We start from the raw sequence: 25,548 nt of genomic DNA on the forward strand, positions 1-25,548 counted from the left end.
CTGGAGGGAACGGTACGGGGGCCCAGCCGGTGCCGGTGCCGTTCCCTGGGCGGGCGGTCCCGCGGTGCCGGTGTCGGTGTCAGTGTCAGTGTCAGTGCTGTTCCCGTCGCGGGGCGGGGGCAGCGGGGCCAGGCCCGGCTCCTCCTCCGGCCGCCTCCTTCCCGCCGTGCCCCGCGCAGCGGCCCCGGAAGGCGGCGCGATCGGTGAGGCGGTGGCAGCGGGGCCGGGCCGGGGCGGCGGGGCCGCTTCGCTTCGCTCCGCTCGGGAAGCGCCTCTCGGGCCGGTGCTCCGGGGCCCCGCAGAATCCCGGGTCGGGGCGCGGCTCCCCGGGTGGGCGAGGGGCGGCGGCGGCAGCCCGGGGAGGGCGCGGGGCGGGGGCTCGGCCGGGCCGGGCGCGGGGAGCCGAGCCGGTTCGCTCGGGGCCCGCCGGGATCACCGGCCCCAATCAACCCCAGCCTGCCCCAGGCTCGGCCCTGCTGCGGGGCGGTCCCGGTAATCCCGGGCCATCTGGCGCTGTAATCGGCTGAATCTGGGGTTAGCTCCGGCGGAGCCTGCTGCGTCCGCCTGGAAAACCGGGAGCCGGGCTGTGTCCGTGAGCAGGAGAACCGGAGCGGGGCTGTGTCACACACACGGCCTGGGCTGGCTGGGAGACCCCTGCGCCATCGAGCGTGAGTCCACATCAATTGATCTGATTGAAATTTCTTCTTCCAGGTCTTGCTAAAAGCTTGTCTCTGAAAGACTGGAAAGGAATACAGGTCAGAACGCTTTAATTTGCTTAATTACATTGATAGGTTTTCAGCTCTAATAAATTGTTGTTAAATAATGCAAGTAATACTCAGTAGCTGGGAGTTGGCCTGATGGAGCTGTCCAGTGAGGCTTTGAGGTTTTAAACTGAGTTTTAAATTGTGGCTTATGAATTAACCCAGGTGTGACTGACAGCATCAAGGGCTGTTTGAGAGTGGGCTGTGTTCTCCTGGGGCTGAAAACTGCCATGAGGAAATAAAGGACCCTGGTGATGCATGTTTGATCAGAAACGCGTCCTCTCTTTTGTTACCTTATTTTTAGAGCATAATGACTACTGCGGATGATAAACTGCTTGGTGAGAAGCTGCAGTATTATTACAGCAGTAGTGAGGGTGAGGATGAAGACAGTGAGAAGGAGGATAAAGAAGGGGAGAGCAGCATTCCTGAAAGTGTGGGCGAGGTGGAGCTGAGCAGCGATGGCAGCGCTGTCAACACAGGTATCATCATATCAGTGTACTTCTTTTGTAAATCCCTTGCTGATTGGAAATTTTGTGCTTTCTTCTAAAACTCTTTTTTTGAAATGAAATTCATGGGTTTATGCATGTTTGAGTCAGAGGGTGATCAGGTTTTTGACAGAAAGCTGAGATGAGGCTGATTCGTACAGTTTGGATGATAATATATCATTGATGAAAGCCATGCTAACAATAGGGGACTCTTGTGGGCTGGTGGTTCTATTCCAAGAGCACAGATATTAATCTTTGGGACAATTACAAGAGTAGCCTAGTTAAGTAAATTGTAGCCTTCTTATTAAAAAAAATAGATAGAAACTCAAGGACTTGCAAGTGGCAAATTACTTACTTCAGTGTTTTGCATAGTTACAAAAACATTTATGACCAGGTTTTACTGATTTATAAATTACTCCTTGATTATAACTGGTAGGTAAAATTGTATTGTCTTTTTTACACGAAATGGCTCCACACCTGATTGCAGGTCCCAAGGGAGTGATCAATGACTGGCGGAGGTTTAAGCAGCTGGAGACGGAGCAGCGGCAGGAGCAGCGCAGGGAGATGGAGAGGCTCATCAAGAAGCTCTCCATGACGTGCAGGTCTCACTTGGATGATGAGGCTGAGCAGCAGAAGCAGAAAGAGCTTCAGGAAAAAATCAATGGAAAGGTAGGATGGCACAAAGGAATTAAAATGCTACTTAAGTATTTTAACAGTTTTGTTTACCTGTGATAACAAATAAGTGATTTAGCTGCAACATTAAAGAAGTCCAAAAGCTTTTTCCAGATTTCTCATCTGTTGATCAAGTCAACTTCAGGGGATTAAAATGAAGAGTTGTACAGCAAAACTGTGAATGCTGCCTCCCCTGCCCGAAACTAGGAGCCCTTATTAATTTACTATTTAGTAAGTGGGTGTTTCAGTATACAGGCACAGTGATGCCACAAATGTTAACTGAAAAACTAAATGAAAAGCTGATGAGAAAGAAGCTCATCTCAGGTCAAGCACAGTTTCCAAATCAGCGCTCCCAGCTCGGTGAAACCACATGGCCACCATTAACCTGGATTAAAGTGGGAGCAGCCACTTGTGTTATTAGTGCAGCTTGTGGAAACTGGAATACCCAGGGCTGAAATCGCTGTTCCCCTGGACATGGTTTCTAATTAGATCAGAATGGAGTGTAATACACAGGGTGCTTGAGCCTTCATGGGTTGCACTTTGCTGTTATTAAAGATGAGCGACCCACATTAATCCTCTTGATTTATGTTCTCATTATGTAAGTGACCCATATAGTGGTGCAGATGTTTTTTTCAGGAATCTCTGTGTGTTTTTTAGATGACTTTACAGGAATACAGCATGATCCACAATGATGAGGATGATGAGGAATTCTTGCAGCGCTACAGGAAGCAGCGGATGGAGGAGATGAGGCAGCAGTTGTACAGTGGGCAGCAATTCAAGCAGGTGTTTGAGATCACCAGTGGGGAAGCATTCCTGGACACCGTGGACAAAGAGCATAAGGGCACACTGATCATGATCCATATTTATGAAGATGATATCCCTGGCACTGAATCCCTGAATGGCTGCATGATCTGCCTGGCTGCAGAGTACCCAGCAGTGAAATTCTGCAGAGTGAAGAGTTCTCTCATTGGTGCCAGCACTCGCTTCACTAACAATGCCCTGCCAGCCCTGCTGGTCTACAAGGCAGGGGAGCTCATTGGCAACTTCGTGCGCATCACCGACCAGCTTGGAGAAGATTTTTTTGCTGTAGACCTGGAGGCTTTTCTGCAGGAATGTGGTTTGCTGCCAGAAAAAGACCTACTGCTCCTGACTTCTATACATAATCCATCTGCATGTTACAGTGAAGACAGTGATCTGGAAATAGACTGAGCCATTTATGCCAAGGGCCCGTAGGTGTAGTTGTGCTGTGGGATGTTCTTGTGCTAGGGATTGTTCTCTCTCCTCCATCGTGTGGGTATGTATTCCTCCCCTTCATGCACTTTGACTTTTGCTCATTAAAAATAACAACAAATTCCTAACATTTTCTTAAATTAATTCCATAGCTACAACTAAAACAGTCTCATTTCTATGCAATTCAAATGTGTTCTACAAAGTTCTAACATGATTCAGTCGGTTTAGGAAATTGTCTGTTGCAATGTCTCAGCATCCTTGCACGTTTCAGTTGAGATGTGGCCACCAACTCCCTAAGACAAGAACTGAGACTGTAAATAAAAGAGTTTTTAACATTCAGTACTTACTAATTTAGTGCTGAACTGCGCCACTTACAAGTGGGAGGTCCCATGTTCCATTCCACAGTTTGCAGTCTCCTTCCTGGGAGTATCTAACACTTGGCCTTAAATTTTTGTTCCTTTCTCAGTTACAAATAACAGCAACCCCTGGCTTCATCCTGAAAATTACTTTTCAGCTGCAGAGTTCTTCTTCCCTTAACTTTCCCTGAGACATAAATGCAATTACAGCTCTTAATCCATTCTTGGGTTCTAAAACCCATCCTTGTAGTTCATAGTAGTCACTTGATGAGAAAATGAGCTCTGCCTCTTCAGAGAGACTCCCTGCTACAAAGAGCTCCAGCGTGTGTGCTGAACAGCAGCAAGGAGAATTTTGTTGGCAAAATGCAGAATTAGGACTTGAATAACCTCAGAATTTCATCCCATGCTAAAATTACTAAATCAGTGATAAAGTTCTTTTCTGTCTGCCTTCAGGAGTAGTAAGTAGACTATCATTACCTAAATACATGACCCAGTGTAATGCCATGTTTAATGATTAAATTTAATTGCAATTTTTATGTAAAGCACTTTGGAACACCAGGAAGAATTGCAAATGTGTCTGTGGATCCTAATAGGATCTTAATAAGAATGGATCTTGGGCTAGAAAAAGAAGACTTTCTAACTGTATCTATTTGAACTGTGTTTTAAAAAGTAGTATGAGCAGAAAAATAAATAATCTGTCATTTAAAATGACTGAGTTGGCACAGATTGTAGCTGTTTTAAGGAAACTGGCAGAAATCCAGGTTTTCAAATGTGGTGAGAGATTATTTCTTTTCATCTGAGAATTGCAGAAAAGAAACCTGTGTAAGTTCTATGGAATTAAATCATTGAGCGTGGATATCAGCACATTTAAGGAAAATATCAAAGCAACTGTAACTCATATCCAGGGTGAGATTCAGTGAAGTCTCTTGTGCAGACAAGATGCATTTTAGCATCATCATAAAACCTGTCTTGGAGAGGGGATCAAGGCAGAGCTGTCTGCTTGAGTTGCTTTGAGGTTTTATTTTTATAAAGTGGTTTTTTTTTTGCCCCCTATGGCAGCAAAACTGTAACAGGATCAAACCCTCCCCTGCTGCTCTGTGTCCACTGGCCTGGAGCAAGGTGACTCCTGGTGAGGAACCTCCTGTGCTCAGGTAGGGGAGAGGTGGTTTGCAGTGCCAGTAGCAAAAAGGAGAAGAAAAAAAAGGTGTGAATCCAATTAATCATTGATCTGGAAGAATAGAACAAGCAAGGGAGTGAGGGGAGAGAAGCTGTGCCCTGACCCTGCTGCTCGTGGATGCACAGGCCTCACAGCTGTGAGCAGGGAGAGGAGGCTGAGCTGGGGAAAAGCTGCTGCTGCTTTTGCCCTTTCCTGAAGCTGAATTTTCAAGGAGTTCTATAAATAGGAGTTGAAAAAGCACTTGTCATGTAGGTGTGTAGCCTCTGGGAAATGTTCTGTTTTGGAAGGAGCAGTGCAGTGCAGGGAGGCAGCCAGGAAGGGTGGGTGTTACAGCCCTCACCTGGCTTTGCTCACAGTTCATGGTCCAATACAAACAGCAGAGCTTGGGCACGGGATGTGAGGGCACAAGGAAGTGTGGATGGTTGCTTGGCAAGAGCAGGAATGAGATCCCAGGATGAGCTCAGCATGGACATTTAATCCAGCAACACTGCAGGACAAAATTTAGCTTACAAAAGATTACCTGAGTTTTTCTGGCCTCCCATCTCCCTCTTCTTTGTAAAATGTTCAAAATATGCCTTTGCTGAAAATCCAAACAAGGTTTCCTGAGCAGTCACTGGCCTGATCCTGTGGCAGGGGGGCCTGCTGGGGAGGGCTGGGAGAGTCTGGAGATTCCCTCCAAGGGGAGATTGCTTTGCTCCTCCTGCTCAGTGAATCATTGCCTCTGAGGCCACACAACCCCAGATGCATGTTTTCATTGTTGCTGCAGGAACCCAGGCAGCCCCATCCTCCTGTCCCTATCCATCCCCACCACAGGCAAGCCACAGCTGGGCTCCTCAGAGGCATGTTTAAAAACAGAGCTTGTCCCACGAGCTGTGTTTACCAAGAGCTCAAACAGAGGGCACTTCTGGCAGCACTCTTCTCTCCAGAGCACAGCAGGGAGCCCTTGTCATGGTTGGTGATGCTGGTGGCCACACCAAACACCACCATGTGTGGGTGCACAAGGTGGTGCATCCCACTTGGATGTGGCTGTACCTCGTGTTGGACAAACTGGTGATGGTGGGAGCAATTTCTGCTGCCATGGCTGGAAAACCAGCACAGAAAACAGGAGAGCTCAGCAGTGCTGGGCTAGGGGAAGCTCTGTGTGCAGGGCCGTGGGTGCCTGGGCTCCTGGGGGAGATTTCAGTAGTGTGTTGGATGCTGTGCCTGGGGCTGGTACATGTTGGTCCTTCAAAGAAACCATTTCAAAGCTTTTCCTGCTAGCAGGAGGGAGATGCTTTGCTGTCCTGGACTGGTTGGAAGAGGTGCCAGGTTTGCCAGTGGTGGCTCAGCCGAGCTATCCCAGTGGAACATTCCTCCTTGGAGAGAGCTCTCGCTGTGCCCCAGGGCTCTCGTGCAGTTATCAGCTGTCCCAAAGCCCCGCTGGCAGCCGCCGATAGCCAGGAGCAAACGCAGGATGTTTGTGGTTTAACTGCAGCGAGCCGAGCTTGTGCCTGTCGCCAGATGGAAGGGAAGGATGCTCGGGGCTGGAGCAGCTCCCTGCCGGGGAGGGCGGTCACAAGCACAGCTGGAGGCACATCTGGAAGCGTGCTCGGTGCTCGGCTGGCTGGGGGCGGGGGAAGGACCGACCGTGTCCGCTCCTCGCGTTGCTGCTCGGCACTTCTGCACGGCACAGTGGGACTGGGAGCACTGGGCTTCCATGTGCCAGGACTGGTCAGGGCCAGCCCAGGGGAGCACAGGGCAGGTGAAGCTGCCTGCTGTGCCTTCGGGGTCTTGCTGGCCTCTCTGCCTCCCCACATCCCCTAGGAAACTAAGATCCAGATGCTATCCTGGTAATGAAGGGTTAAAGAGAGTGAGTGAGAAGGCTCTTGCCTTGGGAGTCTCTCCTTGCACACGTTCCCTTGCTATGATGTTCTACCACATCCCTGCCAAGGCAGCAGCCCTTTAAACCTCCCTAGTTTAAAATTCCTGTAACACCTCCCTGGGAATCCTGCTGGAGGATCTACAAAACACCCAGGCAGCCAGATTTATGTGTGGATAGTTTTTATGTGAGAGAAATACACAGTGTTGGTCTAAGCAGTGTCACCATGGACTTACAGAATATCCTGAACTGGAAGGGACCCACAAACATTATCACAGTCCAACCCCTGGCCCTGCCCAGGATGACCCCCACAATCCCTCCCTGTGCCTGAGAGCAGTGGCCAAACACTGATTTGTGGCATTTGAGCAGCACAGGGCTGGGGGGTGGCTAGAGGAGAGCAAAGTTCAAACTGCCTCAGGACACTCAGAGACCCCCATGGAAGCTTCTAAGGGAGAAGTTGCTCTATTTTTTGTTTCAGGTGCAGTCAGCAATGGCCCAGCACAGCGCTGTTGGGCACTAGAGGAGTTTTTAAAATAGTTTATTATTTTAAATGTCCTTTTTCCTGGAGCTTAACCAGAATCTGATGGGGATCAAGGCCAGTGACAGTGGCTGCCAGCTACCACATGGCTGGGCTGGGCAAGGCCTGAGCTCTGTTTCAGGAGGAGGACAGAAGCAGGCTGTGTGTGCTGTGAGGATGTGTTTGCTGAGCTGTTAGTGCAGAGAAGGGTGATGATTTTGGGATGGAAGAGACTCCATCCCTTTGTGTGCACAGAGGTAGCATCTTGCTCTGAGCAGCCCCGGGTTGGCAGCCAGTTGCACGTGCCAGGGTCCAAGCCAGCATGACGCAGGAGGTCTGGGGATCTGACCTCATCCTTCTCTCTGGTCTCCTCCAGGAGAGACACTGCTTTGGTTCCTTCTCCCAGCTGTGCCTGTGTGCTGGGTAGGCTGTTGCAGAATTGGATCAGAACAGGCTTCTACTACAAGCTCAGCCACTACTGGGCAGCACAGACACTGTGTCCTCCCCATCCCTCTGCATGCTGCCACCTCTTCTGCATCCCTTGGGCAGCTCATCGCTTCACCAGGTGCAGCAGGGGAGGAGGGAGTGCTCCCTGGGCTCTGGGCTCCTGTTCTGAGCAGGAAAGAGAGTCTCTACTGGAAATAAATGTTGTGTGAAGAAAAACTGGACTCCTGGTGAGTAAGAATTAAGTCAGTGCTAACTGGTTAATAACTAAAATGCAATTTTTTTCAGTCTTACACTTTTCACTAATTCTAAACATGGTTTTCAGGCATAACGTGGATATGACCCCTCTGAAGAGGGGCTGCTGGTGGCCTGGTGCCGGGAGGCAGCGGGGACGGAAGGTGACAAAGCACTGGGGAGCCCAGAGTGTCCACTGGGGAACTCCAAAGCTGTTTTGTGCAAGGTATTCACTATCAGAGAACTTGGTCTGCTGAGGACAGAGCTGGCAGCCACACTCCCAAGGCACTCGAGTTTTTCAGAGAGCAGGGAGCAGCCTCTCCTGGAGGGCTGGCATGGAGGACACCCAGGGTGGGACCGTCTCCTGTCCTGTTTCTGTTCGGCACAGGGGCAGCAGGCTCCTGCATCCCCACCATTCGCTGTAGGAAGGAACAGGATCCTCAGCACCAGGCTGGGAGCTCAGCTCAGCCTGCAGGAGGGCAAGGACAGTCCCTACCTGGGCAGGTCAGCCCGCTAGAGCTCTGTAGAGGACCCAGCAGCCCGAGGGCTGCCGTGCTCCGCAGTGTCCGGCACGTGGAACGCCACGTACGGGCACTTCTTCACGTTGAGGCACACGAGCTTCTGCAGGGATGCCGTCTTCACAATCTCAAAGCCAGTTGCTCCACCAAAGGTACTGGGTTTCCAGTACTCTGGAGAGCAGATGGGATTTCCAAAAAGCCCCTTCAGGGAAAATGGAGCTCCGATCTCCACCATGCTTTCCCCAAAAATGCCATTGGGTTGGGGTTTCTCCAGCAGCAAGCCTGGGTAAAACTCCAGAGCATCAATGTCTCCATACAGCTCTTCCAGCTCTGCTGCCTTCTCTTCCTCTCCTGTACCAAGTGAACATCAGAGTGCTTTAGCAAGAGAATCACACCTGGCAAGGACTGGCCTTGCAGCGGGCAAAGGGAGGGTGGCTCCCTCGCAGGCAGTGGCAAGGCTGACCTCCAGGCCAGGGGCTGTACTCTGGACCAGTGCTCCAGCCCGCAGGAGGAAGGACCCCTGCATCCCCTGACACCCCTGCCTCAGCCCAGTCTGCCCCACTGTGGGGCCATGAGCAAGCAGCGCTAGGATGGGCAGGAGCAGCTGCTCCAAGCCCAGTGGCAGAGGGGCAGCTCATGGCCTTGTACTCACCCATGGGCACAGAGCCCCTGCCCTGGCCCAGCAGAGCCCCAGGAGCAGCAGTGCAGCCCTACCTGTCAGCTCCTGGAAGGACTTGTAGGGCTTCATGCCAAACCTTTTCCGATACTCATTGAAAGGCTGCAGCCTCAGCTGCCGGGACTCCTTGATGACCCCAACAGCCACGTGCAGGACATTGGCATTGATGGTGTGTCCCCCACCAATCTGGAGGGGAGAGACAAGGAGGAGCACACATCAGGCACAAGGCAGCACCAGCATCAGCTCCAGAGGGCCGCCTCACTACAGCATCCTGGGCTCGTGTTGTGACACCAGCAGGTCACTGCAGCAGCAGGAGGAGGGGGAGCAGGTGGGCAGTGCAAAAACCAGCTGTGGAGCAGCTTGGTCAGGTCAGCCCTGCTCCTGGGGTAGGGCACAGGGCAGGAGAAGTCCCCGATGGACAGTGACCCATTGACCTGGGAGGATGAGAGAGATTTCAGGCTCACTGGGAGAACCCAAATGCCCAAAGGGCCTCAGGCTCTGCCTCAGCTGGGCTGCTTGGCACGAGCAAAGAGGGTCAGGAATGGAGCTGCAATCGCTTGGAGGAAAACATCCATGCGATGGCAGCAGAGAACAGTGCCAGGCGCTGCTTTACAGCCGGGCGGGGACATCCCGGCTTCCACAGGCTCCTGGCATCACCGGAATGTTTACTGCAGAGCAGCAAGGGCGAGCAGCTGGGGCTGCCAGGGCCGGCCTTGCCACGGTGCTGGGTGGGAGGACTCCTGACGTGCCCATCGGGTGCTGCCCTGGGCAGACTCGGTGTGACACGGGCACCACTGCACGAGTCCCTCCTGGGGAGGGCAGAGCAGGACCTTACCCTTCCTGCCACCTGCTTGGAGAAGGACTCCACCAGTGCCTCCACACCATAGTCCATGAGCATGGAGGTGTTGTAGAGGAACTGCTTGTAGCTGTATTCTTGTCCCTGGATGATGAAGGAGTCGGGCATCAGCCCGTGCCAGTGATAGAGCTGGTTGAACTCCACGGCGATGCGATTCCGATACTGGAACTGTGACCCAAACAACAGCTCGGGGTCGAACTTGAGGCTCAGGTAGTACCCACTGAGGTGCTGCACGTAGTCCTCAACAACGATCTTAATGGTCTCCCCTGGGCAGGAGAAAAGAAGCAGCTGGCAGCAGCAGGAGCCACCAGCTCTGCACCTGAGAGGTTACCCACATCTACCACAGCAGCCATCCGCCTCCTCCTGACCATTCCGGATGGACCAAAGCCATTTTTTTTGCTATGTGGACCAAAACAAACGATTCCCAGAAGGATGCCAGAAGAACTGCCTCAAGGGCAGTTTGGCCATTACCCTCAAAAGGAGGGTGGCCAGCGTGTGAGTCCTTGGGGGTTGCCCAGGGGGTGGGACAGGGCGGGGGCAGTTCCTCACCGATGAGGATGAGCCGTGCAGTCTGGAAGAGCTGCTCGTCGCTCCAGGTGGGATGGTCCCGCTTGAGCAGGTCGCAGACGCGGTTGTGCTCGCGCAGCCAGAGCGTGGCGTACACACAGAGCCCGGGCAGCAGCCCAAACACCTCCTGTCCCACCGCCAGCTGCTGCTCCTGGGGCACGCCCGACGGGTACACCATGTGAACCGGGGCCTCGGTGACCATGGGCGGGTACACTTCTCCATCCACCACCTGGGGACGCAGGGCAGAAAGGGCAGAGGGGACAAAAACATCCCAGTAAAAGCCTCCCTAAGGACACCACATCTGCTCTCCTGCAAGAGGTGTGTGGAATGGAAATACCTCATACAGCCATCTGAGCAGCTGCACCCCAAAGATTGTCCCCTGGCAGCAGCCACGCAGGGCATCAGGGCTGGGGTCTGCCAAGAACTGCCCAGAGGAACACAGGCTTCAAACAACCCTGGCTCACAGGGCTGGGATGTGTTTCTGTTGTGCTGGGTGGTACCTGGAATTTCAGCTTGCCGTCTCGGAAGAGTCGCAGCTGGTGCTGCCGCTGCAGGTTGTCCCCATACAAATGTCCCAGGTCCACCTGTGGAGAGAGCAGGGCATCAAGGCTGCTCTGAGAGGCACAGGGACCCCAGCACCCTCTCGTTTCTGGTGCCCCCACGCCCTCACCCCGTGCCCCAGAGCCTTGGTGAAGCCACGTCCCATCTTCCCAGATGTCTTGAAGAACTGGTGGGTGAAATGCTGGGCGAAGAAGGCAAACATCATGTTGGTGCCTCGGGGATCAGCCTCAAACTTCTGCCGCAGCAGGAACCTCTCTGCCAGGAGCTGGGGGTCAGGGAGCTGCAGCTTCCCTGCAAAGGATGGAGGTTGAGGGAAGATGCCCAGTGCCGACCCAGCCGGGTACCGGTGCTGTCTGCAGGACTGCTGGTGGTGTCTGCTGCAGCATCAGGCACAGACTCATCTGTACAGAGACCTTGCAGCCCTCTCACACAGGCTGTGACATGTCCCAACAGCTCAGCCTGAGCTGTCCCAGCAGCAATCCAGATGCCATCAATCTCCTCCTGCTGCAGAGCCAGTCTGGGCAGGACAGTGGTAGCACGTGGCACTGCCAGTGGTGCTTTGCACATGTGTCCATGGCAGCAAAACTTGGCCATGGCTGGGTGGGAAACACTCAGGGTGTGGGTCCCCCAGAGCAGCCACGTACCTTTGGTGCCCATGGGCGTGGGGCAGTCGTCCGGCACGGGCGGGAGGACACGGGTGTAATAGCTGACGTTGGCATAGGCCTCCCAGCTGATGTAGCCATAGTCAGAGTTGAAAGTGGGGGGGCTGGGGATGAGATTGGCACGAACTGAAAGGAGAGAGGGGGATCACCACTGTGGGGCTTGAGGCACCACAGGCTCTGCCCCTGGTACCTGCCCGCCTGCTCTGTGCTGCCAGACAGCCCCTGACACCCCAAAACCCAGAAAGCTACCAGCAGGGGAGGCACAGGGGTGTCCTGGGCTTTGTTCCGAGCCTTTTAAAGGCTGCAATTCCCTGCAGAAAAGGAGGGCTCCTGCTAATGTGCTAAGTGGATTCTTGGATGATGGATGAGATGACAAACCCTTAGAAATGGTGAAGCCAACAGCCGGAGCCTTGTAAGCCTGTCACCACGGCTCCAAGAGCTGGAACCTAAATATTTATGCAAAGTGATGAATAGGGGGACATGAGTAACAAGGGCCACATTTCCACAGGCTGCTTTCTGTGCAGCTGTGAAACAGCTCCTTGGCCTAGGGAGTGCAGCATGCTAAGAACTCCTTGTGTTTTCCAACCAGCTGGCAGCTTGGCACAGTGCTGGGGACCCCCTACACCCCACTGCAACCTGCCTGGGCAGCTTCCCCGGGCACAGTGACAGTGTGGCAGGGTGATGGAAGGACAGGGTGACAACCTTCTGGGTCTCCTGGTGAGGTGACTCAAGCCCAATGCCCACCCTGCTCACAGGAGCTGCTCAGCATCGCTGCAGCCCTGCTATCCCCACCCACACATTTGTGCATGCCAGGGGGTCCTCGAGTCCTGCTGAACCCCAAGACCCTCTCCAACCCCTCACCTGTTAGCACGAGCCTCATGAGCGTGCCCCTGATGAAGGTGCTGTTGATAATGTCCCAAAACCACTTGAAGTGGGTCAGGATGAAGTGGTAGAAGGCAGGACTGGGCTTCAGCAAGTTGTGGAGACGTGTCCAGAACTCAGCTGGGGGAAACAGACCCGTCACTCTCCATGCTGAGGAGCCAGCCCACCCACAGCAGTGAGTGCTGTGGGCACAGTGCTGCCCTGGCACCCAGGGGTGCCAGATCCTGGGGACAGGGACTCACGGGAGGTGCAGTTGGCCCCGTAGTACCCGGTCCGTGTGCAGTCACACTCGTATCCTCTCAGGCCGACCCTCACACACACCCCTTGGTTCTGGCAGGGGAAATAGCAACAGGGATTCACTGCAGGGGAAGAGAGAGAGAGAACATCACCATGCAGCCAGCACACTGCTGCATCTGCTGGCTCCCTGCTCTGCAAGGGCTCAGTGCCTCGGAGCCAGCCCAGCCGGGTCCAGCTCAGGAGAGGAGGTGCAGTGCTGCAGGAGCCAAGCACTGCCCTATTGGGGTGGTCTCCCCCGTTCCTGGGGGCTGCTGTGCCCCCGGAGCCCCAGCCCGGGCCACAGCCATGCAAACAGCCACTGTGCTAATGACAACAGCCATTGTCAGGGCCGTTTGCTTTGGCAGGGCCCCTCGGCCCCGCCGCCCCCAGCGGATGGAAAGGGCCTCTCTGTGCTCACTCCCGGCTCCCGCCCGGCCCCTTCCTCCACCACCTTCATGCCCAGCCTGCAGGGATGAGATAAGGCCCCTTGGAGCCCTTCCCAGGGTGGTGGGATCACGTGGGACAGGGAGACCCCCTGGCACAGAGCAGCTCCCACGGCGAACAGCTCCATCCCCACCCAGCCTCTCCGGGCTGTCCTGGAGCAGGAAGATCCTTGTAACTCCACCATCTGCAGCCCCTCCAAGGGCAGCAATCCTCAGGAGATATAGAAAGTCCAGGGTGGCCAGAGACTCTTCTGCCTTCCATCAGCCAAGGGAGTGCTCTGGAAATTGGGATGTTCTCTGTCACTGCTGCCTCCTAAAATCCCCACCAGTGGCATTCTCAGCTCACCAAGCCAGGTCTGGACAGAGCCTTTGTGCCAGGAGGGAAGTGCCTAAAGCCCAGAGCTGGCTGCACACCTGGCTTTGTCAGAGCACACTGGAGGCCACCAGCCCCGCCAGGGCACACAGCACTCATGGACAAGGTGCCACCAACACAGTGCCCAGCTCTGGAGCTGCTGGCTGCAGGAATGGGGGACAGGCAGCACACCCCGAGTGCTGAAGAGACTGACAGCCACTGCCAGTGTGCCCAGTGCCACAGCTGATGGGGGAAGGTCTCCTGAGCCCATCAGCTGCTCTGTGTGACTCTTGACCTCACCAGATTCCTGCCAGACTTGCTTCAGATTCTTCTGGAATTTGGGAACAGGTTCCATTGCTAGCGTGGTGGGATGGGCATGCAGAACAGAAACCACATTTTTTCCATAGGAAATTGCAGCTAAAAATTAACATCTTCGGAAAATAAAGGTAATTTTGTGAAGTTGCTCAGTCTCCCAGCAGGCACATACTCAGGGCAGGGCAGGGAGCCCGGGGCTCAGCCAGCAGCTCTGCCTGGCTGTGCTCAGCCCTGTGGTCCCAAAGCCCTCCCGGCACAGGACCCAACTTGCAAAGACGTGTTCAGCTCCCAGCACTTCCATCAGGCTCCCTTTCATCTTGGATCTTTTCATGTCTCCAGACGGGAGGCAGCAGGCAGGATCTTATTTATCTCAGACAAATTAAGGTCAGACCACCCGTTCAGATTTTTGCAAGATGGGAATTTTTGGAAAGGGGGAGGTGTTGCAGCACAGCTGGAGCATCCTCTGGGCTATTCCCACGCCGGTCGCTCCACACTTGGCTCTGCTGCAGACCCGGTGAAAGCCCCGACCAGCAGCCCCGTGCCGTGCCCGCCGCAACCCGGGGGAAGCCGGGCTCTTGCGGCCGCCGCAGCCACGGGGCTGGGAGGATGCTCCGGCACAGCAGGTCGAGTCCTGCCCCGTCTCTCCAGCTGATATGGGGAGTCAGGAGAATTTTGCTTCGCCGGGGCCCTCCCCGGTGCGGGGCTCGATGGCACGTCGTGTCGAGCCCTCCTCCGAGGCGGTTCTGGCAGCGAGCCGGGCCGGGCCGGGCCGCGCCTCCCACGGTTCACCGTAGTGTCAGTGCCGCCGGGTCCCCGAGGCGGGGTGGGAGCAGCGTGTTCCAGCCAAAAGGGTGGGAAGGGGCTGGAGCGTGTCCTGGCCCGCGACACCAGCCCCATCACATCCTGACGGAGCCTCCCTCTGCAGCAGCTCCGTGCCTCTCCACACCCCGGCCAGGAATCCTGCGCTGGCCTTGCCAGGACGGCTCCAGGTATGGGGAAAGGCGCTGCAGCGTGCGCGGGGAGCGCGACCCCTCCGTGCCGGCAGGGCTGGTGCACACGCTCCATCACTGCTGAAAAATGCCAGATTTCGGGGACAACATCCGCTCCACAAACCGCAGCCAAAGCAACCTGGGGTGAATCACGGCCGGGACGGAGCCGGGCTTGCTCCATGGGACACGGCCGCGCTGCCGCGGGCTTTGAAGACCATGGAACGCTTACGCACTTGTTTGTCTGATCCTGGAAGGTTTCTCGGGCCCACGAACTATTCACAGCGCACACACCACAGCCAGATTGTCATCTGCAACCACTTCTGGCAGCACCATGAGCAGGAGCAGCGTGCCAGGCCCACAGCTGCGTTCCACATGGGCTCAGTGATCCTCCCCCTGCACCTGAGCCAGACTGCCTGCCCAGGATGGGCTGGAGGGGTGACACAGCCCCAGGGCTCTCGTGTGGTAGCTGGCTTCACTCTGCAGCCCGGGCTGGCTCTCTGTTAGCCCCACTGTGGAGGGGATGTGCTGGGAGGAGATGCAGACCACAGGCAGTGGAAACAGCCACGAATGCAAAGCAGCTCTGCCAGAGGTGCCCACCTGTCTCCACACAGCGGGGCCTGTGCCCGACCTGCCCCATGCCTGGAGCTCGGGCACACAGCAATGTTGGGGTGCTGCCACTGCTCCTGTCTGGCAGCGTGAGTCGTGCAATGGCTGCTGAGAGGACAGTCAAGTTTACTTTGCAAGAAGGCTTGAACAAAACTACACCCCTGAAGGCAAGTTAGCAGCCAAGGGCAATATCTGCAGGGAAAACTGAGAAACACCTTGGGAGCAGCCTGGCTCTGCTCACAGCCAGAGGAAAAGTCTACAGAGAACAAACACCATGGCTCAGAGCCAAGGTGAAGCCAGTGAGGAGTCAAGTAAAGTGCTCTGAGCAACAAATATCAAGTGAGCAGGAGATCCCAGCCTCAGCCCAACATCCTGTTATTTGGTCTTCAAGAGCAGATACGAGGACTAGATTAGGGCTGTGGTCCTCCTGGTGCAACGCTGGGGAGGAGCAGAGCCCAGACGCTCTGCTGACAGCACCTCGGGGCACAGCACAATTCCCCTAATTTCTCAATCAGATATCTTCCTCCCTAATTAAGCCTTGGAAAAAAGCAGTCTTTTCCTGTACATCATGTATTGCAGGTATTTATTTTTCCCCCACATAAAGAAATCTGCTTTGATCATGCTGTGCAGCAGTCAGCTCCAGGGCTGCACCATTCCAGCGCTGCATCTGTCCCAGCTGCTTCAGGCACGTGGGTCCTCAGCACGTCCCCAGGCCCTGTCCTGTGATCAGCAGGACACACAGATGCTGACCCAGCTGTACTCAGCTCCCAGAGGAACTTCTCAGGAAGATAAAACATGTAAAGAGATGGCCAAGCTAGAGAAGGAGCAGAGCAGAGGCTGTCCCTTGCCTGTCCCTACCACCTGTGGTCCAGCCCATCCAGTGACAGCCAGGTCCATCCCCTGGGGGCTCTCCTTTCAGCAGATGTGGCTGATATTCCCTGCAATGGGGTGCCTGCCACCTCCCCAGCCACACTGCGGTCACTCAGCACGGGGGTCACCCAGCCCCACTGTTTCTTGTGGCTGGACCTGTTACATCCTGCTGGGTCACACCCCAACTCCTGGAGTCCCCTTCAGAGCTGGCCATGGGTTTGAGGATGGTTTTATTGAACCACATGCTCCATGAGTGCCTGCCATAGTCAGCATTATTCCTCAACATCTCCTGGTGTGCCCGCGGTTGGGCAGCACGTGGTGCTGGGAAGGAAGGGATGGCTGAGGCCACCAGAGCCATCCCTGCTGCTCCCAGCCCTCCATCCTCGCTCCCTACCGCAGTGTCACCCGGCGTGAGTATGGGGACAGCGGCAGGGCCCCTGGCTGCCAGCACGCACGGGCATTGTACCCCTCTCCTTCGAGAAGCCCCGGCAGGCCGGGAGGCTGCAGGAAGCAGCCGGGCACTGTCCCTCAGCCCGGTGGTGGAGCCGGCCCGGGGTGGCCGCGGTCTTGGCGGGGGCCCAGCCCTGTCGTGCGTCCCCGGCCGCCTCGGGCCAGCGATGTCTCCCCCGGGCCCTGCGTGTGGTCCCTGCGGGAGGCGGAGGGGAAGTTTGTTCCAGCCGGGCGCTTTTGCTCCCAGCCGTGCGTGACGGGCCTTAAAACCTGCGGGCACCCTGACCCGGGCGGTGGTCGTGGGGCTCCTGCCAGCCGCCCCTGCCCACCCTGCCTGCCCTCCGCCCCGGACACGGAGGGCACGGGCAGGCGAGGACGAGCCGGGGGTGGCCAGTGCGATCCCGGCCGGGACCCGCCGGACCGCGGCCCGGTCCCGCAGCGCCCGCCCCGCAGCGCTCCCCGCTTCCCCGGGACTCCCGGTACTGGACCCTGAGGGACCAGGACCCCTCACGGCCCCCGGTGCCGAATGTCCCCCGTTCGGGATGTCGCCGCTCCAGCGGTGCCGACTAACCGCGTCTCCCTCCCTCCCTCCCGGTGCGGTCCCGCCCCGCGTACCGGAGCCGGTGCCGGTGGCGCTCCCGGCGGCGCAGAACAGCACGGCGTGGGCGAGCAGCAGCCGAAGCCCCGCGGCCGGCGGGGCCCGGGCCCGGCACCCACCGCCCATGGCGAGAGACAGCTCCGCCGCGTCCCGCCGTCGCACCCGGCGTGGCCCCGCCGCCCCCGCCCCCGCCGCGCTGCCTCCCGCCCCCGACGGGACGGGACGGGGCCGCCTCCGACAGCCCGGCCCGCCGGGGGACTGCCCTGGCTGCGCTCCCCTCCCTGGTCCGCTTGCCCCCCCCTGCATCCCCAGCCGTGCCCCGGTCCGTGTCTCTCCCAGGAATCCCAGGCTGCCTCGTTTCCCTCCCAGTGCCCACCTACCCGAACATCTCCATACCCAACTTCTGGTTTCCACATCCACGCCCTTGTTCCCACGTCCCCCTGCATCCCAATTCCACATCCCAGGTCCCCCAGGACTCCATGCCCCCCACCCCCGATCTCCTTGGCCTGGCTCAGCTCCTCCGAGTGGCCGCAAGAGGCTGCCCTGGCAGTGCTGCCCGGCTATGCCAGGAGCCCGGCTGCCCACAGCTGCCAGCTGCCAGAAGAGTTGAGTTTATCGGTGAAACCATCGCTGGGTGTTTCCTGCCGGGTGCTTTGTTCCCAGCACCAGCCGCTGGGAGCAGGACAGGATTCAGCCAGCCCGGCCCGGGCAGGCACCAGCCACCCCACAGGAATCGTGTGGGACTGGGAGAGGCTCTGCATGGCTCTGGGGTAGGCGAGGGCATGGTGAGCTGCAGACCTGGCTGGGATGTCCCCAGACTGTGGAACCCAGAGCTCAGAGCCTGCTGAGCCTCTCAGTGGCAGAGACCCCAGCGCAGGCCGGCTGTGTGAGAGGATTATCGCGGGTTTTACTGAGCTGCAGGAAGCCCTGGCAGGCTGGGGGAGCGCAGCTCCCGCCTGGATCCCGCTTGATTCCTCTGTGGTGGTTTCAGCAGCAGGGAGGGAGTGTCCTCACAGGGCAAGTGGCTTTCACAGGTGTCCAGAAATGCACAAGGGCCCCAGATCCAGCTTCAGCAGGCAAATGCACCAGCCATGACATAAACATGAGCTCAGCAGGCTCTGGATGCGCTCACGCAGGGTGGGGACACTGCCTCTGCTCCCACTGAGGAGCTCACACCGGGAATTGGGCAGGTTTTGCTGTATGTGTGCAGTCGGTGCAGTCACAGCTGCTCCTGCCCCCTGCCAGCCTCCCCAGGGTGTCGAAGCCCCAAGGGAGGCAGTGGTCCACCCTGTGGCTGTCTGTATTTCCCCTCCATTTCCTCTTGCAGCACCACCAGCCCCAGCTCTGGCCGGTCCCCCTCCTGTCCTGCACCCGATGCTTGACGCTGCTGACCGCAGCACGTGTGACCCGGCACAGCCTGACCCCCTCCCGCCGCGGGCCAGCCCCGCAGCCCTTGGGGATGTCCCGCTCCAGCCGCGCTCCGTTCTCACTGCCCCCTCCTTTCCCTGTCACCAGGTTCCAATAACCGCTCTCTTGCACAATGCCGGAAACGGTTGCAACAGCCCGGGGCCGCCGTCTCGCCAGGGCTGCCATGGAGGGGCTGTCCCGGCACTGCTGGGGAGGGAGGGGGCTCTGCAGACTCCCACCACTCCTGGTGTCTCTCGAGTAGCCAGACCCCTCATTCCAGTGCTCAGTGCTCAGCTCTAAACCAGCAGCCACTGAACTCCCTGGTGCTGGCCCCGGCTGCCCCCAGACCTCGCGTGGCTCTGTCTGAGCTGTGGCCCAGGGTGTCTGCCCTCAAGTCCCAGGGTGGCAGCCGGCCCTGGGTGCCCAGAGGAGTTCCTGTCCCCAGCCAGGGCAAAGGAGGGTGGTGCTGCTGGGGCGCTGTGGGAGACTGTGGTCTCACAGCCTTGGTGCAAGGCCAGGGCCACCTGAGACACAGAGGGCACATCTGGGCATTTGCCACAGGCAAAATGGGAACTGGGTCTGGCCAGCAAATGCTCTGACACCGTTCCGGGGTAGAAAGGGGATCTCCAGAGAGGTGCTGCCAAATGCCGTGTGTGCCTCACTGCCATGTCATGGGGGACAGCAGGAGACAAACAGACCCCACTGGGGCCCTGGCTGCCCCGGGGATGTGCCAGTGCTGCCCCGGGGATGTGCCGGCCCCAGACCCAGGGGATGGTGTGGGAATGGCCGCGGCCCTTCGGCCGCGGTGCAGGACAGGATGGAGAAGGCAGGCTCGGAGCCGTTCTGGGATGCACCAGAGCCCCGCCTGAGGCACCGGTGAGAGGTCACCGCCCCGGTCACGGCCCCGCGTGTCTGTCCCGGCGGGGGCGGCGGGGCCCCGGTGCTGCCGGCGCGTCCTCCGTAGGGAGGCAGCAGAACACCGCCGATGGCAGCGCGGCGGCGGCGGCGGGAGGCGCTGGGAGCCGCTGGGAGGCACTGGAAGGTGCTGGGAGGCACGAAGCATCTCTGGTCCTTTGCTGCTCTGCCTTGGGCCGCCCCGCATCTCCCCTCCGGTCCCATGAGCCCCTCATTCCCCGTGTTTGGGGTGGTGCTGCCCCCGGAATCTGAAACGTGACTGGAACAGGAGAGCGGGACACAAGAACCTGCGGCAGGTCAGCACTCAAAATCCTTCCCCTCATAAAATCCTTCCCCCCATCTGCCCGAGGATGCTGGAGCCATGGGAACAACCGTGCCACAGGGACACCTGGTGCTCTGCCTTGTGAGACAAGGGGCAAAGGAGCCACCCAGGGAGACCACCCACTCTGAGCCCCACGCAGGGAGCAGAGCTGTGGGCACCAGGCAGGGGCACCCCACAGATCCCAAACCAGGCCTGTCAGGACTGTGTCCCTCTAATCCCAGGGGATCTGCATGGCCATGGAGCATCCTTGGGCTAACCCATCCTTGTCCATTCCTGAGCAGTTTCTCTGTGGGATGTGGTTCAGCGGGGGAACATTGGCCGTGGGCTGCAGGGGATGGGCAGAGAACACGGAAGGTGAACCCCCCATTTTTCTGCTCTGAGGTTAAGAGGTCACCGGTGGCAAGTCCCTGTGGGGAAGGTCCTCAACAGCCACAGAAACAAGGGCACAGCAGATGCTGGTGGCTGGAGACCCCTCACGGGACAGTGCTCAGGGCTAGTCCCCTCTGGCTCAGGGGGCTGTGTGGGCACAGGGCCAAGTGGGACAGCACGGGGGGCCAAACCCTCCCTGGTGGCTGTACAGGGCTGGCGGCCCCTTCCCCAGCTCCGGGGGGCACAGCAGAGGAGGACCCAGCATTTCCTCCGGCATGGGGAGCTGACAGACAGTTTGGGGGGCTACAAATCAGAATTGAAAAGCCGGGGCTGGACAGGCTGTCTGGGAACTCGTAACCTGAGCCCCAGGAAAGGAGGACTCAGGAAAGCGCTTTCAGCAATCATATTCATCATCTTCAGCTCAGGCTCATTAGGCTCCGGAGCCCAGCCCCGCCACCGCCAACGCCTCCCGCACGCAGATAGAGCCGCCGGCTCAGACAAATAAATGCTTCCAGCTTCCCGGTGGATGCGGCAGGTCAGGGAGCATCTGATGCCAATTACCCGCGGTGTAGGGTTCCCGGGCAGCTCCTGCACTCCGGCTCTGCCCCGGCCACAGCCTGCCCGGCCACCGACACCTCCCCTCCCGGGCGGGGTGGCCCCACGGGTCACCCTCTGCTCCCAGAGCCAGGAGCGATGGGGGCAGCCGAGGGGAGAGCTCCAGCCTCTGCCCCGGGGGAAGGGCAGCCCAGGAACCCCACGCTTTGGGCTCCTCCATCCCCTAAAAGGGCCTGGCACTGGGACTGATCATCCCAGCGCTTCGAGTCATGGTTGAAGGCCCCCTCACCATATGGCTGTCCCCACCAGCGTGTCACTGCTGCCACTCCCTCTCAGGCTGTCCCCACACACGTGCTCACAACGGGGACCCTCCTCCCTGCTCCCTGGCAGGGCCTCAGCTGGTACAGCAGGTTTGGAGACATCCTGGCCGAGGGGCTGGCAGAGCCCTGAGCACTGGGCAGCCCTTCACCAAGCAGGGAGAAGCGTGTTGGGGCTGTGCATGGTCGTGTGACAGCACGTGGGTGCCCCACACCCCTCTGGGCCTGCTGTGTGTGGGTCCCACAGGATCCCTGGGGCAGCTCACCCCCACCTCAGGCCCCAAGCAGAGGACAGATGTGCGAGCCTTGTCAGATTCAGGCCCAAAATCACAATGGGACATGGAAACCCACGGACAGGGCTGGGAATGGTCCAAGGGTCCATCCCAAGGGGGACGGCAGCCAGCGCAGCCACACAGCCTCGCTAGGCATGGTGGTGAAATGGGCACAGGTGGCTCTTGGGGACAGCTGCACGTTCCCACTTCTCCAGGCTCAGGCTGGCCTGGATGTCCTTAATTGCCCAAAGGTCGGTGTCCCCGAGCCCGGGGCCACGTGTCGGAGGGACTGCGGGGCAGGAACCCGACACTGACACGGCCAGGAGTCATTCGGGATCAACGCTGGGGGTCAGGAAATTACAACGGACACCAACCTAAATAGGCTGCACGTCCCCCCAGGTAATCAGGGGCCGGGCCAGATTCCAGCTGACAGCTTAAATGCCCTAATTCCTCAGCCCCTGTGGCTCGAGGGGGTCCCGTGTGCCGTGGGCTTCTCCCAAACGGTCTCTGAGCTGGAGGTTTGTCTGTAATTGGAGGCGTGCTGCATTCCCCTGAAAGTAGCCAGGTCCCGCTGGAGGGGGGCTGCGGGAAGGCAGCAATTTCCCTTATGGAATTATTTACCTGATTAGAGAGTTTATTTTATCAAAATTGCTTCAGAATGGGGCTGCTCAGTGTGTCCAGCACAGGGAGCTCCCCGGTGGGGCTGGCGGCCTGGAGACAGGTAATTTGTGTGGTTAATGGGACTAATCCACCAGGCAATTACACCAATAGATTTCACGGCTGCAAAGTGCTCTGTTCCCATTAATTAAAAATCTGTTAAGAAGATTAGCACGTAAAGGTATCAAAAGAAACCCACGAGTTTCTTTCCCCACAGGCCCCCCGAAGGCGAGTGTGGGAGTGCTGGATTGCTCACATTAGCACAAAAATGATTCTTTTAAAGGTAAGGGCTTCACATCCAAAGTGACTGCTGACAGTTTACCCGACTTCTCTACCAAGAGGTCCTTTATTTTTAATTACAGTTTTTTTAAAATTAGCCCTGATTGTTCGTGTGGAGTGTTAGCTTAAATATATTTGTGGTTCCCCTGTGTGTGGTAGCACAGGGTGAGGAGGGCAGCCCCTGGCCCAGCCCTGCTCCCCATGTGCCCCCATTGCTGGGCTGCTGCTCGGGACTGCCCAGGAGGGGTCAGGGCTCCGAGGGGTCTGAACTCAGCATCCAGCATCCAATGCTCGACTGACCATTGCGATTGTCCCAGCAGGGCAGGAATGGGATGGCAGCATCACCATTGGTACCACCACAGGCAGCACCAAACCCAGCTCTGCAGCAGGCACGGGGCTGTACGGGCACCTTCCCAGAGTGCCGGGGGTACACGACTCCAGCAGGAGTGGCAGGAGAGCTGTGCCACCACCTCTGCACCCCACGGACACCCCACGGACATCCCACCCCACCCCACCACTGCGGCCAGCCCGGCTCCGCTCAGCCCCTCCTGCCACTCCTGCTCTTTGTCCACAGCCAGACACGAGCAAAACAAAAGCAAATTCCCCAGCAGCTGAAGGTGCCATTTTTATGGCTGGGCTGAACGAGGAAGTATTTTTTGATCTGTTAAAAATCCTGAATATTATCTGACAGTTTATCTTGTTTCTCGAATCCGTGTCTTTGCAGCAACGCCAGCTCATTTACATGTGTATTGCGCCTGCCTCCACGGGTGCTGAGGTCAATTGAAACTCAAGAAAAGAGGAGAAATTTATGCAAAACTGTTGATTGCATTTGTATGTAATGAAATCATCCAATATTCATCTGACTATAGACTCTAATCTGAAAGGAGAAGTGAAGGACATAAGAGTCACTGGAAAGCAATAATGAGCTTCTGTAGTGATTAAAAAAGCACTTGAGCTTTCTGAAAATCCAGCCAGAAATCGTGTCTAATCAACACGGAATATAGGAGGCAGAGATTACATTGATACATTTTGCAAAGCTCACTGTTGAAAATGTATGCTCGCTGTAAACTCTGACATGCCATCCAGGGCTGTGGATACAAATCCGGGCGGCACAATCAGCGCCCGCCCGTCCCTGGCACAAAGCAATCTCGGTGTCTCTGCTCCGTGACTCACAAGGAGCGCAATCACATCTATTTTGAAGAGCAATGTTGTTTTTTAACTATGTCGAGAGCTTCCAGCTTCCTTGGAGTTGTTCCTTCCCTGTGCCTCTGTTCGTGTGCCCCTGTGGCCACGGGGCTGGGGCCAGCGGCTGCCAGGAGCCCGGGGCCTGCCCTGGTGGGTCCAGCCTGGAGCACTGGAACATCCTGGTGGAGCCAAGAGTGGCTTTGGGCAGCCTGGGCAGGGCACAGGTCTGTCCTGAGCAGGGATGGGCACAGGGATGTTGGGAGTGTGACCCCCAGGGGACCCCCACCCCTCCAGACCACAGCAGTGCCCACCAGGAGGGACCCTGCCAGTGTCCCAGGCTGGCAGGTGCTGTCAGCAGAGGGTGTGGACAGCCCAGGGCACAGCAGAGGGTCTGGCCATGGCCCTCCCTCACCCTCTGTCCTGCCAAGGCCAGACCATTTGGTGGCTGATGTGGCATCACTGATCCATATTGAAGCAGCCCAGCTGCTTTCTGGCCCATGTCCCTTCCCCTCCTGGGTTATTTGGCACAGCTGGAGCTCCTTTCCCACCCGCCAACAGCATCAGCTGCAGCTTCTTATCAGCTCTGGGTGCAATCCAGGCTGGAACCAAGTGAGAGGTTCCTGCTGGTGCCAGGGGAGGAGTGTTTGGAGCAGGCAGACCTTGTGCTGCAGCTCCTGATGTGGAGCAGCAGGTGATTTGTGCTGCAAAGGGAAAGTGGGACCTCTCCAGGGCCGCCCTGTGAGCCAGCCAGTGGTGAGTGCCCATCCTCTCTTTTCCTGGGGGGTTCTGTGTGACTGGGAGGGGTTGGGGCTGTGCTTTTTTTCTGCTTGTCCTGCAGGGAGCAGGATGGACAGAGGGGGCACAGCTCCTCAGGTTCATATCCTGCCTGCCTTACTTTGGTGGTACCAGGGCTGAGAGCAGTTTCTGTGGGCCCTGTGGCTGCTCCTGGCTGATGCCAGGGCACAGGGGTGAGAGGGGAGCACAGGTAAACGGGCTCCCCAACCATCCAGGCAGCTCTGTCCCCAGCCCAGCACCAGGGTAGTTTTACCACAGGCTTTATTCCTTGTGTAGTGGTAAATATTTGGGCAATTCCCATGTGTAACCCCCTGTAGCTCCACTGCCTGCCTCCACCAACTCACTGCCACCACCCCAAGGGCTTGGAGAATGGGGAGAGGCTCCAGAAGCCTCCATGAGCAGCAGCAGCTCTCCACCTGCCCTGGCTTTGTGGAGCTCACAGCCCAGCAGCTGCTGCTCCTGCAGGTATCAGGGAAACCCTTCCAGCCCAGGCTGCTGTGGGGATGCTGAGGCTGCAACAATGGCAAAAAAAAAGCCCAGTTGATAAATGTCAGAAGAAATGCAGCAATCGGCTGAAAGCAATTTCCCGAGCTGTGGAACCGCCCTGGGCTCGCCATCTTCCTTTATCCATTTATCATGGTAAGGGCTTTGGCCAAAATACACAAAGCAGAGAAATTGTTGACATGTGGGGCCCTAGCAGAGCAAATCCTTCATCCTCCTCCCCCTCCCCGTGGCACACAAACTAACTTTTGGGGAGTTGTTTATTTAAGGAGTGCAGAGCACTTGGTGCTCTTTGAACCCAAATGCCTTGGGAGCAGGGCTGGGGCTGCCACCACCTTCCTGCTGCTGCCACCCCCGAGGCCTCTGCTGCCCTCGGGAAGTACCTGCTCCCAGTGAGGAGCTGAGCTGTGTCATGAGCTCAGGACCTGCTCTGCTCACACCTCCTCCAAGCCCTCAGCTCTGCTGCCAGAGACTCACAGGAGTTTTGTAGATGGCTGGGGAGGCAGATGCTGCTTTTGGGAAGTTCCTGTGTTGGCTTTAGGTCTTCTCAGTCCTGGCTGAAGCAGCTGTGCTGACAGCACTGGTTCCAGGGTACTCCCCACAGAGCCCACCCTGTGCT

The 25,548-nt window shown here is 57.3% G+C and overlaps 2 protein-coding genes across 5 annotated transcripts; one reads left to right on the plus strand and one right to left on the minus strand.

Annotated features, from left to right (window-relative positions):
- The first annotated feature begins 111 nt into the window (after window positions 1-111).
- PDCL (phosducin like) lies at window positions 112-4,215 on the plus strand. Of its 4 annotated transcripts, none has more exons than XM_009093340.4 (5): window positions 112-203; window positions 712-755; window positions 1,066-1,240; window positions 1,734-1,915; window positions 2,576-4,215. In XM_009093340.4, the coding sequence occupies exons 3-5, from the start codon at window positions 1,072-1,074 to the stop codon at window positions 3,125-3,127; spliced, it is 903 nt and encodes a 300-aa protein (XP_009091588.1). In that variant the 5' UTR covers window positions 112-203; window positions 712-755; window positions 1,066-1,071; the 3' UTR covers window positions 3,128-4,215. The 4 variants fall into 4 exon arrangements, with proteins under 4 accessions (XP_009091588.1, XP_030089345.1, XP_030089346.1 ...); XM_030233485.2 differs by lacking the exon at window positions 112-203 and adding an exon at window positions 208-330; XM_030233486.2 differs by lacking the exon at window positions 112-203 and adding an exon at window positions 214-310.
- Window positions 4,216-7,061: 2,846 nt separating this feature from the next.
- PTGS1 (prostaglandin-endoperoxide synthase 1) lies at window positions 7,062-17,511 on the minus strand. The gene is made up of 11 exons (XM_030233470.2): window positions 17,373-17,511; window positions 12,699-12,815; window positions 12,436-12,576; window positions 11,557-11,700; window positions 11,022-11,203; window positions 10,852-10,935; window positions 10,334-10,580; window positions 9,764-10,050; window positions 8,967-9,114; window positions 8,231-8,603; window positions 7,062-8,153 (listed from the first exon to the last, which is right to left on the minus strand). Exons 1-10 carry the CDS (start codon window positions 17,479-17,481, stop codon window positions 8,248-8,250), a joined length of 1,815 nt encoding a protein of 604 aa, XP_030089330.1. The 5' UTR covers window positions 17,482-17,511; the 3' UTR covers window positions 7,062-8,153; window positions 8,231-8,247.
- Window positions 17,512-25,548: the final 8,037 nt, after the last annotated feature.

This window comes from Serinus canaria, chromosome 17, assembly GCF_022539315.1.
Source record: "Serinus canaria isolate serCan28SL12 chromosome 17, serCan2020, whole genome shotgun sequence".
Lineage (NCBI taxonomy): Eukaryota > Metazoa > Chordata > Aves > Passeriformes > Fringillidae > Serinus > Serinus canaria.

Bases quoted from the DNA above. Each gene is read 5' to 3' on its own strand.
- PDCL (XM_009093340.4), top strand. From the start codon at position 1,072: ATGACTACTGCGGATGATAAACTGCTTGGTGAGAAGCTGCAGTATTAT. The intron at 1,241-1,733 runs GTATCATCATAT...ACCTGATTGCAG, and splicing joins TGGCAGCGCTGTCAACACAG to GTCCCAAGGGAGTGATCAAT. The intron at 1,916-2,575 runs GTAGGATGGCAC...TGTGTTTTTTAG, and splicing joins AGGAAAAAATCAATGGAAAG to ATGACTTTACAGGAATACAG.
- PTGS1 (XM_030233470.2), bottom strand. From the start codon at position 17,481: ATGGGCGGTGGGTGCCGGGCCCGGGCCCCGCCGGCCGCGGGGCTTCGG. The intron at 12,577-12,698 runs GTGAGTCCCTGT...TGTTTCCCCCAG, and splicing joins CGGGGCCAACTGCACCTCCC to CTGAGTTCTGGACACGTCTC. The intron at 10,581-10,851 runs GTACCACCCAGC...CTGCGTCCCCAG, and splicing joins ACGGCAAGCTGAAATTCCAG to GTGGTGGATGGAGAAGTGTA.